Source organism: Garra rufa, chromosome 19 (assembly GCF_049309525.1).
Source record: "Garra rufa chromosome 19, GarRuf1.0, whole genome shotgun sequence".
Lineage (NCBI taxonomy): Eukaryota > Metazoa > Chordata > Actinopteri > Cypriniformes > Cyprinidae > Garra > Garra rufa.
The window spans coordinates 30,287,407-30,307,952 of NC_133379.1; the positions used below are offsets into that span (position 1 = coordinate 30,287,407).

The 20,546-nt window shown below is 36.7% G+C and overlaps 1 protein-coding gene across 1 annotated transcript in view; it reads left to right on the forward strand.

Moving 5' to 3' along the window:
• The window catches only part of cacna1bb (calcium channel, voltage-dependent, N type, alpha 1B subunit, b), an 85,998-nt gene that overhangs the window by 16,532 nt on the left and 48,920 nt on the right, over nt 1-20,546 (forward strand). Inside the window, 12 exon segments of the mRNA XM_073824022.1 lie at nt 1,876-1,991; nt 2,498-2,587; nt 4,058-4,147; nt 4,724-4,942; nt 5,853-5,965; nt 6,278-6,390; nt 7,458-7,589; nt 16,237-16,309; nt 16,409-16,526; nt 16,731-16,798; nt 16,908-17,014; nt 19,486-19,548. Of these exon segments, the coding sequence (XP_073680123.1) occupies nt 1,876-1,991; nt 2,498-2,587; nt 4,058-4,147; nt 4,724-4,942; nt 5,853-5,965; nt 6,278-6,390; nt 7,458-7,589; nt 16,237-16,309; nt 16,409-16,526; nt 16,731-16,798; nt 16,908-17,014; nt 19,486-19,548 (1,302 nt within the window).

Consider the following 20,546-nt stretch of genomic DNA (forward strand, 5'->3'; position numbering starts at 1 on the left):
AAATTTAACCATTTTTTTTATTCTAGTTTGTTTGACTACTCAACATTGGGTTAAAGTGACCCAACGCTACGTATGCAGGTGTAAGAAGGTTCATAATTTGTATCATCTAAAAAAATTAACCCAGCAGCTCAGTTACACAAAACTACCCACCCAGCACCTAGGTAAAAATAATAAAAAAAATAACCCAACAATTTTGGAGAAATCAGTATTTGTACAGTGTGATGAATTACTTAAGTTCTTCTAATAGCTTTGGATCAAAGTGTCTGCTAAATGCATAAATGTAATGTAATCTTAAAGGGGTCATTGGATGCAAAGTTCACTTTTGCATGTTTGAACATAAATGTGTTGGCAGTCAGGGCCCCCACCAACCCTTTTAAAAATTCAGAAAATGCAGATTTTTCAAAACTTCATTGCAATATAACATAACATAACATTACATACTGATAAGTATTAACATAAATAAGTAGTAAATCATTTGTAATAATAAATACATTTGACTTACAGTCACCTGAACAATCACACAAAAATTAAATTAGAAATTAAAGTGCAAATCAACTAAAATGTGCAAAAAATACTCATTTATTCAGAATTACAGAACAGTTTCAAAACTGAACACGCCTGGATTTCTTTGCAGCAAAGTCATCAATGACTGCTGAATCTGTTAAAATATTAAAGAGACCAGACATAAGCTATACTCCCAAACAGAGAAATGCAACTGTAACTGAAATTAAAACAACAGAAACAGAAGCTAACATTTTATTAAAAACAAAATAATTAAATAAGTAGTTAACTTAAGCAAAAACATTCCACAGTGTCAGTGTTGCCAGTTAAGATGATCTAAAAAGGCTATTTCAAAATACTGTAAAAACATCACGGGCTAATACACAGTGATTAAGTGTGATTCTATATTGTTCTTTTTTCTGTTCCTCTTCTTTGCGTCGCTTCCTGCCCCGGATCATTTTCTTTTTTCACTCATTTTTTAAAAATAGTACTTTCATAGCACATATTTTAACTGCGTGCTCCATGCATTATCAATGCGCCAGTCATTTTGCGCCCTAGGTAACTGCCTATTTCGCCTATGCCACAGGCCGGCCCTGTTGGCAGTGTGTGTAGACATCTACCCTATAATGCTAAAAATCCACCCAGTGGTTTTTCTCCGCTTCTTGTCGGTGTGACGTAACACAGACAGAAGCCACTCCCACGATAGATTGATTGACATGGCCGTCTTACCTTAGACCCACCCCGAGTGAGCTGTAACAATCCGATCACCATTGTCTCGATGCCGGAACAGGGATGTAGACAAGAATGGCTCCTTTGCGATTGAGGTGTTCTGTTGTTGGATGTAATAATGAACATAGTAATCCTCATTTACTGTAGTCCATGATGACTTTTGTTTGTGAATGGAATGCACCTCCCGATCATAAATGCGTTCGTGCGAATCATCCGTGATTCAGTATATGTTTTTTTTTTTTATTAATCTTTGCAATCACCTTTCCTAATAACGTGCTAGTTAGCAAGTTTCGCGGCTAAATGCGCTAAAGTAAACAATGGCTCATCACTTCACAGAGAGAAGAGAGGGGCGGGGTGAGGAGAGCTCATTTACATTTAAAGGAACATGCAATAGAATGAGTTGATTTGATAAGCAAGAACACCCATGGACAAAAGGCAAATTAAATTTATTGGGATAAATACAGTTTTTGTTCTAAAAATGTCTTTCCTCAATGTTTTTGTGGTATTTCTTTGTAATAATATAATTTTTCCAGGGCCTGATTATTTACTCAAGAGTTCTATGAAATGACAAAAGTCACTCAGACAAAATGTAATTGGAAGCTTTCAGAACTTTTATTCTTTATGTATGTGTGTGTTTGGTCTTAGAGAGTTTGCCAAAGAACGAGAACGAGTTGAGAAAAGGCAGGAGTTCTTGAAGCTCCGTAGACAGCAGCAGATTGAGAGAGAGCTCACTGGCTACTTGGAGTGGATATGCAAAGCAGGTTAGTGTAAATGTGATGTTTACACTCTAATGTTTTATTGCTTCTGTCATCGCGAGATTACTTAAACTGTTGAATCAGTTTTTTAAAGACAGTTGTTTGAAAGAACCAAATAATCAACTTCATACAAAAACTCAAAGGTCTTTCTTAATGCCAACTAAAAAAAATAACAATAAAACACTCAGTAGTTAGTTTAGGGGTAAAATATCTTTGCTATAATACCTAAAAATATATATTTTTAAGATAGTAAAATTAAACCATGCCTCTCTGTGAAGTACTTTAAAGTCCAATACATTTTTTCTGTACCTAAAAATTCATACAGGTACTTAAATGTTTTGAATGACAAAAATATGACATCGAAATTGTTTTGGTTAAAATTCTTTTCAAATATTTAGAATTTTCTGTGCTTGTACTGGTTTGGCCTTAATTCTTTATGGAACATGTTTTTTTATATAATGGATTTACTATAGTGCAGTACTCATACTGATACTGATATTTACACATTACAGAGGAAGTGTTGCTGGCAGAGGAGGATCAGAATGCTGAGGAGAAATCCCCACTGGATGGTGCGTGGTACAAGAGGAAACAGAACAACCCAGGTGAAAAGAGGGCAGGGGTCCATGGGGCTGGTTTACCATAGTATTCTATGATTAACCAGGCAAGTGGAAAGTTTGACCTTTTATATCATGAACCCTCATATGCAGGGCCTAAAATTAACACTCGCCAAATGCCAGTAAAAATCTGCGTTGACAAGCGTATGCTACAGTGTGAGTCACCAGTTGGGGGATAAAACTTTTCAGGAATATAGCAATGCAATGCAGTGAGAACAGCAGACAGTTTTTAAAGAGATTCGCTGTTTCTGACGTAAGCAAATAAAATAATCTTTTCAGAAGACAATATCATCGTGATTAGCTGTTCTGTCATAAGCGACAAGAGCAAATCAAATAATAGTATACAGTGCAGTGTGATGGCCAGCTTGTCCCTAGACACGGTTCTAATAACTTTTACCTGAGAAGATATTGCTGCTTCATTTCAGACGATTAACTTTTCCCTTCTTTAGTCTTCAAAACCTGAGTATATGGTGACACATACCTGGGGTTACACCGCCTAAACAGTGCAGTGAAGTATAGTTTGAAAGGTTGTTCGTTCTGCTCTACGCATACGCTGAGCCGTCAGACAGTGCACCAGTAGGCTTTACTGGCTTTACTGGACGAAAACACACACAATTATGTCAACATGCGTGGTTTAGGCAAGTTACCATGTTAAAACAGTCTTGTATTAATTATAAAATCTTAAATGTCCGTAAAGACTTGGGAGAAAATCGCATATGTGTCAGATCCGCATCATGTGCATCAGGTTTTAAAGACGAAGCGCTGCTTTTAAAGTGAAACCTGCTCAAGTCTTTCCTTGATGTAAATCAAAGAACAAAAGAAAAAGTGAAATCACTCGACTGCTCTAGTCTTTGGTTAACTTTTGAAGCTTGAATAAAGATTAATCTGGATAGTTTATACATGTACAATTTATAGTTTATGTGAAGACTGTTTTAAAAATACTTAAATTAAAGGTTATTTTAGAACCTATTAAATGTTAAAAAGTAATTGACACTTTCACTTAGGGGTGTACTCACTTTTGTGGCCAGCAGTTTAGACATTAATGGCTGTGTGTTGAGTTATTTTGAGGGGACAGCAAATTTACACTGTTATACAAGCTGTACACTCACTACTTTACATTGTAGTAAAGTGTCATTTCTTCAGTGTTGTCACATGAAAAGATATAATAAAATATTTACAAAAATGTGAGGGGTGTACTCACTTCTGTGAGATACTGTATTTATATATTTATTAGCTTCTAAATAGATGTTACGAAGTGTCCACTGACAACTAGTTGTAATTAGTCAAATGTAGTAGTAATTAGTTCCTAATTAGATGGAAACTGGTTTATTCACATGAAAACAAAAGCTAAAATTGTGATCTGATGATGATTTGATTCATTTCATGTTTTTGTAAACTGTGTCATAATAGTTGGTAGTTGGTGTATGTGTTTGTGTTCTTATGAATTTTTTTGTTCAGTTCTGAAAAGAACAAAGAGCAGAAAGGGTAGAAATGACCTCATCAGTGCTGAAGAGGGTGAGGAACATTTCACAGACATCTCCTCTGTCGGTAAGCCTTGACCATTCACCTTCAGAAGCTGTCGACCACTTTATTGTGATGCATGAAATTTCAACCTTTTTTGGCTAAGCCAAATGCTGCTATTCACATATCCTGCATGATTTGTCCAACACATCAATAGAATGATTTTATACTTTATATATTGAATACAGAATGTATGTTTGTTAATAGTTAACAAAAAGAGAAGACATTAAATCCCATTCTAAATAAGTAACAATAATAATCTGAAACCTCAGAGCTACTCAGGTTAGCTCAGATATGCCCATTAGCTGAAGTGAGTAAAAAAGAGAAGGGAAAGCAGGAACGGGTGACCTAAAATCAGTCACGCTTGAGTAGATATTCTCTTCTATTAGAAATTTACAAGGCTGATAGAATGATTTATAATCTCAAACACTTATTGTCTCAACATAACTCTAAGATAAAAATGAAATGCCATTTGAACAAAGTACTATTTGTATTCCCATCTGTATTATTACTGTATTATTACAGATAGTAGTAGTCTGATCTTTCATCACAGTCTTGAGTGTCTTCCCATAATGTTTTTGAATGTATTTTTCATCTCTCTAGCGCCACCTGGATCACCTTTTGCCAGAGCTAGCCTGAAGAGCAGTAAGAATGATAGCTCCTCGTATTTCCGTCGGAAGGAAAAGAGGATACGCTTTTTCATTCGGCGGATGGTGAAGGCACAAAGTTTCTACTGGATTGTCCTGTGTTTGGTGGGCTTGAACACTATGTGTGTGGCCATGGTCCATTACGACCAACCTGAGTGGCTCACCAAGGCCCTGTGTAAGCAAACCAAACATTTATTCAAATGCTGTCAAAACTTTTGAATGTTTTGTCTATATAGTTACTTGAAAAGCATGTCATAGAACTAATTTCTCTATCTTTCCTTGCCTCACAACTCGTGAGCATTAAAGATTTAAGATGATTTAATAGCATCTCAATAACGTCTCTCATGTCAGTTTCTCAAAAAAATTGTTTTATTAATTTCTATGAAGTAGTTCAAACTATCAGTTTCAGTGAATTAATTCAAAACTATGATTCAGTGATTTGCTGTGTATCATGTATCATTGTTAGTGTTATTTTATAATTGATATAGCTTTAATGTATTTCTTCATATTTTGAATTGACCTTTAATTGTATATTTTTAGATATAATATATATTTATATATTATATTTTATATAATAATATATTTTTTTAGGTTTTTTAGTTATGTACCTGTTAAAATTATTATTAATTCACTTGTATTAGTGTTTTAGTTAACAATAACAACACATCATGCATTAGAAAATATGTTTGTGAGGATTGTTTGTTATTGTGCATTGTTAAATTATAGTAAATACTAACAATTACATAGTTAAATTATAATAAAATATGACTGAAATTATTTTATGGTTAAATGATGAGCCTCTGATAGAACAAAATCTATTTAGCAATTTAAGAGTTAAAAAATATATATATATTATTGATATACAAATGCATTTAAATAAATATTAAATTAAATATTAAATACATTTACATAAAATTTGATGAAGAACATCAAAAGGCTGAATGATATAGATTAGATATATATTTTCTTTTAGTTGTGTTGCCCATCTCTGTCTTGTAAGAGCATTAGTTTTGAAGGTTTGTGTAGGAAAAGCTAGGGTGTTGACAGATAACCTAATCTCTTTTTTCATTTCTACGGGCTGTTAGACCTGGCAGAGTTTGTATTCCTGGGTCTGTTTCTGACAGAGATGACTCTGAAGATGTACGGCCTGGGGCCCAGAAACTACTTTCACTCCTCATTCAACTGTTTTGACTTTGGGGTGAGTCACAGCATACATGATTCAGATGGGCCTGCGTGGCTGCATCTAGTCAGTCATTATCAGCCACTGCGATACTTATGTGTACACTGAATCGCCACAGGGCTGTTTATGAGTTGTAGTTCAGCCAGCGTACTCACGTTCACTCCAACTATCATTTTCAAGATGTATATTTGTTTTCTAGTCACTTTTAAAGATTTTTATATATTTACCTGTTAATATTTTAATAAATAGGCCATCTGCTCATTTAAGTAAGAAGCTACACAAAATGAACTTTTATAACTAAGAGATTCAAAATAATTTCTGGTTTCTCAGGTAATTGTGGGAAGTATATTTGAGGTGGTGTGGGCAGCGATCCAGCCTGGTGCGTCTTTTGGGATCAGTGTTTTGAGAGCCCTGCGCCTGCTTCGTATTTTTAAAGTGACCAAGTAAGTACATGGCCAAAACATTCACATATCTGACTGATGCTTCAGATTAGGTATTCCTGATACTTCAGACCCAAAACGTATTTGACCTAATAGCTTTTTTTTTTTTTTTTTTTTTTTTTTTGCATGAAGTACTCCCTGAAACTAATGTTTTATAATACAGTTGAGGTCAAAAGTTTACATCCCCCTTTCAGAATCTGAAAAATGTTAATTATATTACATACAAAATGCATGTTATTGTTTATTTAGTACTGACCTGAATAAGATATTTCACATTAAAGACAATAATAATATAGAGACAATAATAGTTAAACTTATAAAAATGACCCAGTTCAAAAGTTTACATCCCCTTGATTCTTAATACTATGTTGTTACCTGAATGATCCACAGCTGTTTTTTTTTTTGTTTGTTTGTTTAGTGATAGTTGTTCATGAGTCCCTTGCTTGTCCTGAACAGTTAAACTGCCTGCTGTTCTTCAGAAAAAATATTTCAGGTCCTACAAATTCTTTGGTTTTCCAGCATTTTTGTGTATTTTAACCCTTTCCAACAATGACTGTATGATTTTGAGATCCATCTTTTCACACTGAGGACAACTGAGCGACTCATATGCAACTATTACCCAAGGTTCAAACGCTCACTGATGCTTCAGAAAGAAACACAATGCATTAAGAGCAGGGGTGAAAACTTTTGAACAGAATGGAGATGTGTACATTTTTCTTATTTCGCCTAAATATCATATTTTTTCATTTAGTATTGCCCTTTAGAGGCTACAGAAAGATAGTTACATGTTTCCCAGAAAACAAAATAAGTTAAATTTACCCTGAAAATTTACCCTGAAATTTAGATGTTGTCCATCACAAATATTTAAAAACTATTGAGTACTATTTTAATATTATTGATTTTATATTTTATATTATTGTATTCATTTTATTTTGTAAATATAATTACAAATATCTATATATAGCCAAATATATGTTTAAATATATATTTAAAAATAATAATAATAATAATAATAATAATAATTTTTATAAAAAGTTATTTCCACATGTATTAATTCTGTTTCTCTGTAGGTATTGGAACTCTTTGCGGAATCTTGTGGTTTCCCTGTTAAACTCCATGAAGTCCATCATTAGCTTGCTCTTCCTCCTCTTCCTCTTCATCGTGGTGTTTGCCCTGCTAGGCATGCAACTCTTCGGGGGCCAGTGAGTGATTTCTGAAATAATCTTTAATTTTTATAGCCATTTCTGTCCCATTCCAGCTCTGGAATAAAAAATTGTTATTTCTTGTGTTGAAATAAACCCCCCAAAATTGTAATTTTCCCCAATATTCTTCACCAAACAAGGTGCAAATGAAACGATATAGACATATATGCATAATCTTTTAAATCGCATTAAAAGTGACTGTGTCAGGCTGGAGCAGATTCTGTAAAGATGCTGGAATTGTAAATCTGCGTGCATCCTCATGCCTTATGACCACAGCAGGCCCACATGAAGCTCTGATAGAAGTTTCCATAACACCCCTGTGGCATCTGCTTCAGAACAGTTTTCTGGAGCTGATCTAAAGCCTGACAGCATGTTTGATGTGTCTTCTGTTGGACCGAGATCAGCCCTAGGCTCCATCTGCTGGGGTAGCGCTGCCTTATACATGAACAAAACTGGTCACAACATGTGCTTAATTGTGCAATCTCATTTATGTAATGAGATTGTAAAACGTGTCCTACTGTCAAGAGCAGTTTTGGTGTTAGATGTTTTAATAGCCTTAAGTTTGAGCCGTTGTTGAGCATGGTAGCTCTGGAAAATGTAGAATTTGTCTCAGCCTTCCTGGATACTGCCTGCATCAAAAAATCTGTCATAAAGTCATAAATCATACTTATTGACCATTAAAAAATATGTTCTATATGAATACGAATGTGTTAAAGTACTACATTTGTCATTTGTCATTGTCATGTGACCTAGTCATCCAGGTACTTTTTGCCTCCCGTTTTGTGAATTCTGTGATTTCAGACAGGCTACTCTTTTCATATAGCCTCTAAATTGACTACACATAGACACACAAATGCATTTTCTGTCAGAATTGCAATACATCTATCCATCATCTGCTCACTTCTTTTCTGTAATCCTTCCACCCTCGTGCCAACTCTTGTGAGCAGAGAGAGTGATACGGCATGCCAACAGGGATTTAGATCTCTACGCTCAGAGAATTACTGAGCTGATTATGCAGTGTGTCTGCTTGCTTTAACGAAGGGCACCCCACTGACAACAAGCGTGATGAATGAAAGCTGTAGTCATCACCCTTCCTCTTTCTCTCCCTTTTTAGTGGCATTGGGCTGCACATAACCAGTACAGTGTAGCTGGCAGTCAGTTTTAAACTGTATCTGTTAAATACTTTTACTTCAATGACATTTTTATTTTTATTTTATATTTTATTTTATACTTTTACTTCAAATACATTTTTATTTATTTTATTTTGTAATATTTTTTTTATTGTTTTGTATTTTATTTTGTTTAAATTGTATTTTGTTTTACTTTATTTTATTTATGTATTTTTTATTTATTTAATTTTAATTTAATTTAATTTAATTTAATTTAATTTAATTTAATTTAATTTAATTTAATTTAATTTAATTTAATTTATTTGTGCTAACCAACCAAACCTAAACCCCTGTATTTTTATTTTATTGTATTTTCAATTTAATTTTGTTTAATTTTTTAATTTTATTTAATTTTATTTATTCGTGCTAACCAGCCAAACCTTAACCCCATATATATATATATATATATATATATATATATATATATATTTATTTTTTTATTTTTTTATTGAATTTCATTGAATTTAAAGTTTTATTGTATTTTTGTTTTATTTTATTTTATTTATTATTGAATTTAATTAAATTTAATTGAATTACATTTATTTTTAATTTAATTTAATTTAATTTTAATTTTATTTAATTTGTGCTAACCAGCCAAACCTGAACCCCTGTACTTTTTTATTTTGTTTTATTTTACTTTATTTTTTATATATTTTTTTTTCATTTAATTTTAATTTAATTTAATTTTTTATTTTTATTTTATTTTATTTGTGCTAACCAGCCAAACCTTAACCCCTGTGTTTTTTTTATTTTATTTGGTTTTATTTTTAATTTAATTTGATTTAATTAAACTTTTATAGTATTTTATTTTTAATTACATTTATTTTTTATTGTATTTTATTTTATTTTGTAATTTTATTTAATTTTACTTTTTATTTCATTTTATTTGTGCTAACCAACCAAACCTTAACCCCTTAAGTATGGGTGTTCACTGACTTTTTCATTTTTCCATTGCGCTCCATCCAGCTGTTTTTAACACCAGAATGCATTCTGTGTGAATGCATATTAGTCATCACAGCCAGGCTGTGTCTAAAGGAAGAAATGCATATTCAAGAGTCAGATAGAAACCATACCCTTGAGTCATTCTGCCCTTCCAAATAAAGCTCACTAGTAGAACTATTTTTAATTTGACACATACAGCATTTATGATCTTCATTTGTGTTGATGTGTTCTGATAGGTGGTCATCTTGTGTATATTGTGACGTTAGTATACATGCACATCTCTCATTGGCGGTTACGTAATCAGGCCTGCAGGGTCTGATGGTATTAACTCACCTGGCTGTTGACTGTGTTTTTAAGGTCTTGTCAAATGCCCCTAGAGTTTCTTTAAATTGCTGTCATGCAGATTACCAGTGAAAGCACTGAAGTTTTGGAGAGGATTGCAGAGTACGAGCATAAACATTCAAGTGGTTTGAAGAGACTTTCTAATTTAGTCTTTGCTCATTGTGTTTCCTGACCCTGTCTGCACCTGTTAAAGTGCTCAGAGTGAAGTGGTTGTTTAATATCTTGTGTTTCAGAGAAACGTCTGCAGTTGATGTAACTGGCTTGGTGGGTTGCAGAAAGATTCCTTTAGTTTTTTAGTTGCTTATGTAAATTAGACTGAGATAAAAAAAATTTGAGATCTTTTCCCCCATCCTGTCAAATGAGCCTCTGTCAACATTTTCATCCTGGTTTTTGTCTTTAGCTTTAGTCTTTAGCTGAGGCCCCCTAGGGCCCTGAGACACAAGAGGGCTTTTCACACTGTGCCTAACCCTGGGTTATCTGTGTTCTAAACACCGCTTTTAACCCGGGTAAAGATGCGTTTCACACCTGTAATTTGAAAGCGGTGTTAGCACCGCATTTTACCCGGGGTTATGAAACCCTGCTCCGGAGCAGCATTTTATTTTATTTGTGCTAACCAGGCAAACCCGTAACCCCTGTATTTTTTATTTTACTTTATTTTTGTAATTTTATGTCTTTATTTTATTTTATTCTATTGTATTTTTTATTTTAACTTTTATTATATATATATATTTATTCCATGGAATGTCTGGATACTGGATTCTGATTGGCTGGCAGGTGTGCAGTAAAACCGTTTAATGCACAGGTAGTTCCAAGTCAGTTTAATCACCGTTCTATATTAATGCGCTGCTTTAATTGATGCACGCAAACACACACACAGAGAGAGAGAGAGAGAGAGAGAGAGAGAGAGAGAGAGAGAGAGGTCGGAGATCGCATTGTGCTGCGCACATACATAAACTTCTTGTCAACGTTTGCCTGCGATCCTTATTAAAATAGCATAGATACTAGATCGCTAACGTTATATTCCTCAGCAACGGGATGGTAAAACTGCTGTTTTTGAATGAATTGTTGTTTGTAGAGAGAGACGCACAGCATGCAGGCAGGTAACGTTACGCACACACACAACTGTCATCTCTCTTGCCTTCACCCTCTCTCTTGGTCGATCGATAATCTACTGAAACAAATGCTATATTTCATTCAAATAAATGTGATTTTACCGGACTATTTAATCTCTGAGTCTGATTTGAAGCGGCCAGAATGCTAGAGCTGCGTGTCATAACTGACGAAAATAACCGTCTTTTTTATCCATTCAGTCAAATTTTGCGCTGCAAATATCAATCCTAGTTTTAATTTGTCTATAACCATGGAATAAGCGGGATAATCAACGGCTTGCCGTGCGTTAAAGGATTTAAAATGCACTTTGCGTCGGGCGGTTATTAGCCTCCACGTCGTGCATTTAAAATCCTTTAACGCACGGCAAACCGTTGATTATCCCTTACATATTTTATTGAATTGAATTTAATACAATTTATATTGTATTTTTTATTTTATTATATTTCTTTTTATTTGTGCTAACCAACCTTAACCCCTGTTTTTATTTAATGTAATTTTATTTTATTTTATTTTTATGGTTGATGTAACCGACTTGGTTGCAGAAAGATTCCTTTAGTTTTCAGTTGCTTATTTAAATGAGATATTTTCCACCAACAGAACATCTGTTACGGGTGCGTGCAGGAGTTGACGAGACGGACGACAGGAATTACAAAATACAATATATTTAATATAAATCTTCGACTGGAACAAGGCAGGAACAAGTCAGGAACATCACACACATCTTTTCATACAAAAGGACCGACCAAGGACAGAACTCAAACACATGCTTATAAAGACAGACTAATTACGGGGACACAGGTGATACAGATGACAAGGACTAAACCAAAGCAGACAGATTAACGGGGGAAGACAATGGGAGAAACCAAATACATGACATGACTAAGACATAAACTGACAGAACTGTAACATTACGCCCCCCTCCGGAAAGGCGCGTCCTCGCGCCGTAGAAAAAACGAAAAAACGAGAGGGGCGGAAAACCAGGAAAACAGAGTCAATAAGGGAGGGGGCTCCGGCGGAGGACGCAACCCCCGGAGGAGGACCGGAACACAAGTCCAGGAAACAAAAAGGACAGTCCAAGGGGGCGACGACGGAGGGAGGAGCCAGGGAACACACAGGAGGGACCTGGAGCAGGAGAGCAGGACCCAGATCGCAGCCAGGATGACGGCCCACGGAGGAGCCGACGGAGGGAGGAGCCATGGTGGAGGACGGACCGCCGACTCCGTGGGGCCGACCGACAGAGGCAGAGCAGCTGGCAGAGGAACCCGAGGCGGAGATGGAGAGCCGAAGATCCAGGGCGACACCGCGGATCCGGAGGGCCAAGGCGGAACGGGCTCTGGCGGCCGAGGCGGAGGCGGAGTCCCGGAGATCCGCGGCGGAGCCGGAGCGACAGAGGATGGAGGCTGTGCCCGCAGGAAGGAGGAGTCCCAAGGAGCCGGTGGGACGGCGTGACGAGGCGCAGCCGGAGGAGCAGAGTCCTGAGGATCCGATGGGGTGACGACTGACCAGGGCGGAGCCGGAAAGACGATGGAGCCCGGTGGAGCTGGTGGACCGACGGGCGACGGTGGAGAGGAGGGCGCTGAGAGCCGTGGTGGAGCCGCAGGGTCGGAGGACCGAGGTGGAGGTCTGGATTCGGAGGCTGGAGGCGGAGCTGAGGGAACCTCCAGCCTTGCCACCGAAGTGAGCAGGCATCCCTGCGGCGAGCCCACTGCAGAGATGGTGGGCTGAGGGTGAGCAAGGAGACTGACTGCTGACTTGGGGAACTTAGGACGGCTGGGCGGAACCAGCGGGGACTCAGGGCGGCTGGGCGGAGCCAGCGGGGACTCAGGGCGGCTGGGCGGAACCAGCGGGAACCAGGCAGATTCGGACAGATGAGGGCGGGTGGGAGGGAAGTCAATGCGGGTCAGTGGCTCAGAGAAAAAGTCTATTAAATCCGGCGTGTCAATATCCACAGTCTCAGAAACAAAGTCAATTAGTTTATATTCCATAACTTCAGCAACGAAGTCAATTAAGTCCCCAGAGATATCCAGCTCACCCCCAGCGGAGTTGCAGTGGGCAGGGCTCTCCATTTCCCTCCCTAGCTCCACGTCGCAATCCACCGTCAGAGATGTAGAATCCGACTCACGCACCTGATCAGCCGGAGAGGACTCTGGCTCTGTCGCTCGCGGCTCTAGTCCTGCATCCGCGGTGCGCTCGGGTTCCCGCTCTGCATGTCGGGGCGATGGTTGGCTGCTCTCTGGGTTGTGAGCGGGGCTGACGTCCTCCTCGATGAAATCGACAGTCCAGAAAGATCCATTGGACGCCAGCACCCACTCGACGAATCCGGCAAAGCTCTCTCGAGGACCCTCCCCGGACAGCTGCATCTTGATGTGGTCATTAAGTCCGTGGTGGAAGAACGTGCACAAGCAGCTGTCCGGGTAGTGAGTTGATGGAACGAGGAACAGAAAGTCTCTGGTGTGGTCCTCGAGAGAGCGTCTCCCCTGCTTCAGGAGAATGATGGCAACGTTGGGGTCATCCATGAGGAAAAAATATAAAACAAACACTGATACAAAAACGAAAAATAAACGCAGGGAAAGACGCCAGGTACACTTTTGTTGGTCGGTCCTTATGTTACGGGTGCGTGCAGGAGTTGACGAGACGGACGACAGGAATTACAAAATACAATATATTTAATATAAATCTTCGACTGGAACAAGGCAGGAACAAGTCAGGAACATCACACACATCTTTTCATACAAAAGGACCGACCAAGGACAGAACTCAAACACATGCTTATAAAGACAGACTAATTACGGGGACACAGGTGATACAGATGACAAGGACTAAACCAAAGCAGACAGATTAACGGGGGAAGACAATGGGAGAAACCAAATACATGACATGACTAAGACATAAACTGACAGAACTGTAACAACATCCTGTCAAATGAGCTTCTGTCAACATTTTTATCCTGTTTTTGTCTTTAGTTTTGAGGCCCCTGAGGGCCCTGAGACACAAGCTTTCACATGTTTGTTCTGTGAAGTGTTTGCATATGTGGGTATGGTATACATTTGCACAAAAAAAAGTTGGATGCTTCCCCAGCGATTACAAAATCAGTCCTTTATTCTTTGTGTAATCAAGTATATTCTAAGCTTCTTTTACTGTATAAGTGAACAGCATTTTGTTTTGTGACAGGATGCAATAATAAATCTACTGCAGCTTCTGTTAGAAACCTCTTTATGTTTACGATGTAAAGCTAATGCACACATCCCACGACAAGCCAGGACTGAATGATACATCCTTTCCACCACAATTCCCTGTTGTGAAAGCAAGCGTGCTCTGAATCTCGTCTATGAATGGATGAGTCACCATTGTGTTCTTGTGTTTCCCTTGAAGGCCAGACTCTGAAAGGCAATTTGGAGAGAGGTAAAGATGGCAGGCTGAAAGAGAACTCTGAAATCTAAAAATAAAATGCTAGAACAAGGATGAGAATGATAGGGATGGGTCAAAAAAAGAAGAAAACCGATCCTCCAGTTCATTTAATCTAAGGCAAGGACAAATATTTCTTACCTCACGTGCAAGATATCGTGAATCTGACTCTGGCAGTTTGTCAGTAAATCAGAAATGGTGGCGTGTGGCTGAATCTTATTCGATTTCAATAGAGTTGGGGTGAGAGAGCATCCATTTTTCTATGACGTCTACATTATTAAAGTTTTTAGGTGGTTGAGATGAAAGACAGGGGTTCTAAAGCCCTCCTAGATAGAGATTAGGGTGTCAATCTTTTGTGTTTTCATCCAAAAGGTGAATAAGAAATGAAAATAGTCCAAAAAACAGGCAATATCGCATTTGAGTATGACGGTTACACTTTTCTGTTTTTAACAGTCAAGCCCACAAATTACCTAAGACACAGTTGAAGTCAAAAGTTTACATACACCTTGCAGAATCTGAAAAATGTTAATTATTTTACCAAAATAACAGGGATTGTACAAAATGCCTGATATATATTTATTTAGTAAGTCCTGAATAAGATATCTCACATAAAATACATTTACACATAGCCCACAAGAGAAAATAATAGTTGAGTTTATAAAAAATGACCCTGTTCAAAAGTTTACATTCTTAATACTGTGTTCTTACCTTAATGATCCACAGCTGTGTTTTTTTTCTTTGTGATAGTTGTTCATGAGTCCCTTGTTTGTCCTGAACAGTTAAACTGCCCGCTGTACTTCAGAAAAATCCTTCAGGTCCCACAAATTCTTTGGTTTTCTGACTTATTTGTGTACTTGAACCCTTTCCAACAATCTTTTCACACTGAGAACAACTGAGGGACTCATACACAACTGTTACAAAAGAATCAAATGCTTACTGATGCTTCATAAAGAAAAATTATGCATTTAGATCGGGGGGTGAAAACTTTTGAAGAGAATGAAGATGTGTACATTTTCTCTTATTTTGCCTAAATATCATTTTTTTTCCATTTAGTACTGAGCGTTTGAACCTTCTGTAATAGTTGCATATGAGTCCCTCCGTTGTCAGTGTGAAAAGATAGATCTCAAAATCAAATATTGTTGGAAAGGGTTTAAATACACAAAAATGCTGAAAAAAAAAAATAACCAAAAAAACTAAGAATTTGTGGGACCTAAAAAGATTTTTCAGTTTAACTGTTTAGGACAAACAAGGGTCTCATGAACAACTATCATGAAACAAAAAAACACAGGTGTGGATCATCCAGGTAACAACACAGTATTAAAAATCAAATGTATGTAAACTTTTGAACAAGGTCATTTTTATAAATTCAACTATTATTTTCTTTTGTGGGCTATATGTCAACGTGTGAAATACCTTATGCAGGTGAGTACTAAATGAAAAATAACATGCATTTTGTATGATCCTCCTTATTTTGGTAAAATAATAAACATTTTGCAGATTCTGCAAGGCGTATGTAAACTTTTGACTTCAACTGTAAGTGCCTAGGATGCAAATGATAAAACAGAATTTTGCTCTTAGTAACTCAGCCCTGCAATTAAAGCAAACCAGAACTGAGTGTACCTCTGAAGCTTTTTTATACCAAGTACATTGAAGCTCTCTCTCTCTCTCTTCCTAACCAGGTTTAATTTTGAAGATGAAACTCCCACTACAAACTTTGACAGCTTCCCTGCAGCCATAATGACAGTCTTCCAGGTATACTTTATTTTAATTTGGCCCTATGAATGTTTAATGTGTTTTTTTATGCATTAAACTGTAAGACTTCTGTGCTTAACCTGTTTATGCCTCTTGTAGATTTTGACAGGAGAAGATTGGAATGCAGTGATGTATCATGGGATAGAGTCCCAGGGTGGCGTCCGGGGTGGAATGTTCTCCTCGGTCTACTTCATTGTTCTAACACTGTTTGGAAACTGTATCCTGTCCTACATCTGTTTAAATATTTGGGGCATCAGGGATAAAACAATTTATATTACATCTATGTTAAATATATATCTATATTATTATCAGTTGAATTTGATTAAAAGAAAAAATTTAGTCAGTTTTAATGCAAATCAAATGTATGTTGAATGAAATGCAATATGAACTACAAACAGTTCTCTAACTTAATAATAACTAGACACACTTCTCAATGTATTCTTGGCCATTGCTGTGGATAACCTTGCCAATGCACAGGAGCTGACAAAGGTAATCTGACCTTAATAAAGTTCCCTGTTGCCTGATTTATGACATTTTGTTCCCTGTTATTACTCTTACATTGACAAAACTTTCATTTTTGCCATGTCCATGCGTTCAGGATGAAGAGGAACAAGAGGAGGCAGCGAAGAAGAGCATAGCTCTTCAGAAGGCCATGGAGGTGAAGGAGGTCAGCCCCATGTCTGCTGCCAACATCTCAATAGCAGCGTAAGTGTCTACTTTTTTCTTCTTCCCTGTATGTTTTCTTATCCAGCCTTGTGCAATGAAACTTTTCCTCTGTGTACCGTAGCTATTGATTGTTACTTGTCTGTTCTTCTTTGTGATTGCTTGATTGTTTGTCCAGTCGATGTCAGTGTGACCCTGGCCTCCCCTAAACCTGCTCTGTGTAGTCTTTTCCTCATGAGTGTGTTGCTTTAGTTTGATAAATGTTATATCAAAGCAATTTTATTATAGTTTAATTATATGTCATCTGCAGAAGTATATGCTTTTTATGCTATATGCAATTTTGCCTGAAAGCTTCTGCAAGGTAAATAAACCTAAAATTAGGGTTTCTTCAGAATTAGGGTGTTTCTTCAAGAATAGGCATTCTTGGCCCATTAACACACTAATTAGTTTATTTACAGTACAAATGACCCACATACAGTAGTCTATATACATGCAATACAAGAAAATCAAATGAACATTTTTAGAATAAAATACTTGACTCCTTTGTCATGCTGAGGCATTTTGTTTATCCTAAACACTATGGTCGGCTATCACGATAGCAAAACTGTCTCGATATCATCGTGGTCACATGATGATATAAAATGATAGGTGAAAAGGTCTTTAAAGTTGTGTTTTGGGCCATTATGCTTTGGCACAGTATCTGTTAAATGCCAAAAGCACAATATGACTTATTCCCTTCATCAAGTTTTCGCTGCGCATTTCAAAGTGCGCACTTTGTTCAGGTGATCAGCTCGTGATCCAATGTTTTCCGCACCTCAGAACGGCTCAGTTCACAGCAAATGCATTGAACTTGTTTATTGCATTTGCTGTAAGTTTAGCGTGCATTTAGCAACGCAACGGCCACCATTTATGCTTTATTTTTGCGGCAGATGATTACTGCATTACACTAGATTTGTAGTGAGAACCGTTTTTTGAAAGCCTGTTTTCACTTAAGCAGGAGTTTTCCGTCAAAATAAAAGCTCTTCTGCCGTTTCCTTCAAAATAAAAGCTTAAAAGTGCAGTATGTTACTGCAGTCTAAATTCAAAATATCTCTTTCAAGTGTAGAAATTACAAAAGATGTATTGTAATTTCCCTATTGTAGTGTAAAGCAAAATAATATAACTATGAAATATTCATTTTCTTTTTTTTACAGTGCAACAGGACATTTTCATTTTCTAAGTCTTAATTTTTTTTAGCGTATTGTCGACTTCATATCAAGATGTTATCGTGTTGTGAGGTTTTGATATCAATGCCTTTCTACTAAATACACATAATTAACATTTTCATAATATTTTCTGCTTGACGTTAAACTTTTTTTTCCACATTTTATTTCATGCCCTTTTGCTGACATTTGATAGTAAACTAACATTTGAAAAGTGTATTATTTGAACAATTATTCTGCCCTACAAAGCAAAAAGGCAGTATTTGGTCAAAAATTAGTTATTATCATTTTCATGACATTCAAGGCATGCTTTGTTATGTAACAAAATATCTTCTCAAATGTGTGTCGTTTTGTAGAAAAATGGTAGTCGTTTGTACAGTAATTGGATTACAGGCTGGATGACAGGATAACTTTAAAGTCATTTTTCTCAGTTCTGCACTCGGCATAGTTACTGCCTTTTTGCTTTGTAGGGCAGTATTGGTCAGGATGAAAATGGCTTTACATAATTTGTAATAATAATTTGTAAAAGTTCGTTTTATAGTTTAATGGTAATTCTAGACATATAGAATTATATAATTTTGCATATTCCTTTTCAAAAGTTTCCAGAACAGTTTTAACAGAAAAAGAACCAAAATAATAATAATAATAATAATAGCACAATAACACTAATAAACTTATACAAAGGTGCCTTTACTTGAAGAAACGCTAAATAATGCTAATCTGCAGTCGGTTTTAAGAGACCAGAATGTCTGAATGAATGCTTGCTGTTTTTTCTGGTTGTACTTTCATTTACATGTGTGATTTGTTTTCATATGTGTAACCGTTTCTTCTTGTCTGTTCACAGAGCACATGATGTTAGCATTTTACAAATGTCACTTCAATGTTTCTTAACAAAACCAATTTTTATTCACATTTCATTTTATCACATCAAATCAGTGTAATTTTTACAAAACTGCAAACTGTACACTTCTGTAATCCAGCTTGTTTTTTTTTCTAAGTTTTAAACACATGTATTGTTAGCTTTATATTTTGGTGACACCGAAGTGGAGGGCCAGATTTTATAGAAATTAACGTTGAAATTAATTTCATGTTTTATGTATTTTTAAAGTGCATTCTTAATGTCCACAGTCTGTAGAGTGTTTAAAGTCCTTTGCTGAAGTGTTACCAATGTTTGCCTTGTATTTGAAACACACAGGGGACAGGTGGACAGACAGAGTGACATCACCCTGACTGCCATCTGCTCCCTCGGCACTTTTTTCATTTGCGTTTGTGTCTCATTCTTTTGTTTTGTTTTTTGTTTCGCATGTGCAGTTTTGTAAAGCAAAATCGAGATGCAATCTCTCGCAGGTCTTCAGTCTGCAGCGTTCACTCACTGTGAGTTCTGCTCTCACTTACAATACTCCTCCTCTCCTCTCCTTTCCTCTCGTCTCCTCTTCCTATTCCTATTCGTATATCTATACCTATTCCAGTCTCCTTAAAGCTTTTCCTTCTCTTTCTTTTTGGTTGTAGCTCATGTCATTGATTTTGGGGGTGATTATAGCATCGATTTTTAGTAGTAAACAAATGCTTTCATACAGAATCCGATTAATCAACAATGTTCATCCCAAAACCCTTTTATTAAATTACAGCCTTGCATGTCTACATAGCTGGTGATAGTATGGTTAGCAATTGGTAGATTGTTGCTACAGTTTGAATGGATGGATAGATGCTTAATTAGTAAGTGCACAAATTTTGTTAAACCATTAGAGTAGCTTCAGTATTTTCCACTTTATGTACTCGTAGTTTATTTCTCCTTTACATGGTCTTTCTTTAGATTTAGATGGGTGTATTATATATCCAGCACTTTGATTTTATCCTTTTGATAGCGGATAACTTTTCCAATATGAATGAAGGCCAAGCTAAACAGAGCAGTCTGGGTGTGCTGTCTGCAAGCTTCACTGACTATTTGGATCAACGGCTTTAAAGTGTGTGTGTGTGTGTGTGTGTGTGTGTGTGTGTGTGTGCATGCAAGGGATAGAGTGGCAGATTTTTCATCAAGAAACAGCATAATCATTTGGTGCATTGGAAAATATATACAGATCTATGGGTTTATGTTGTTTGTCTGTCTTGCGTTTTCCTTTCTCTCTATTGTTTTTTCCTTCTCTCTTGACCTCTTTTTCATATAATGTGCTTGTTTGTCTTTTACATGTCTGTCGTATTTGTGTTGTGCGACCCTGAATGTGTCTCTAAGGAGTTATGTCTACACTCCATGTCGTCGCTTTGTGAGGTATAGTGACACGGCTCAGGATGCTGTTGTTATTTTTGTTCGACTTTAGTGGTTTTTATTGTTAGTACATTTTATTAGCGCATCATTAGGGCTTCCCTGTGGTCCC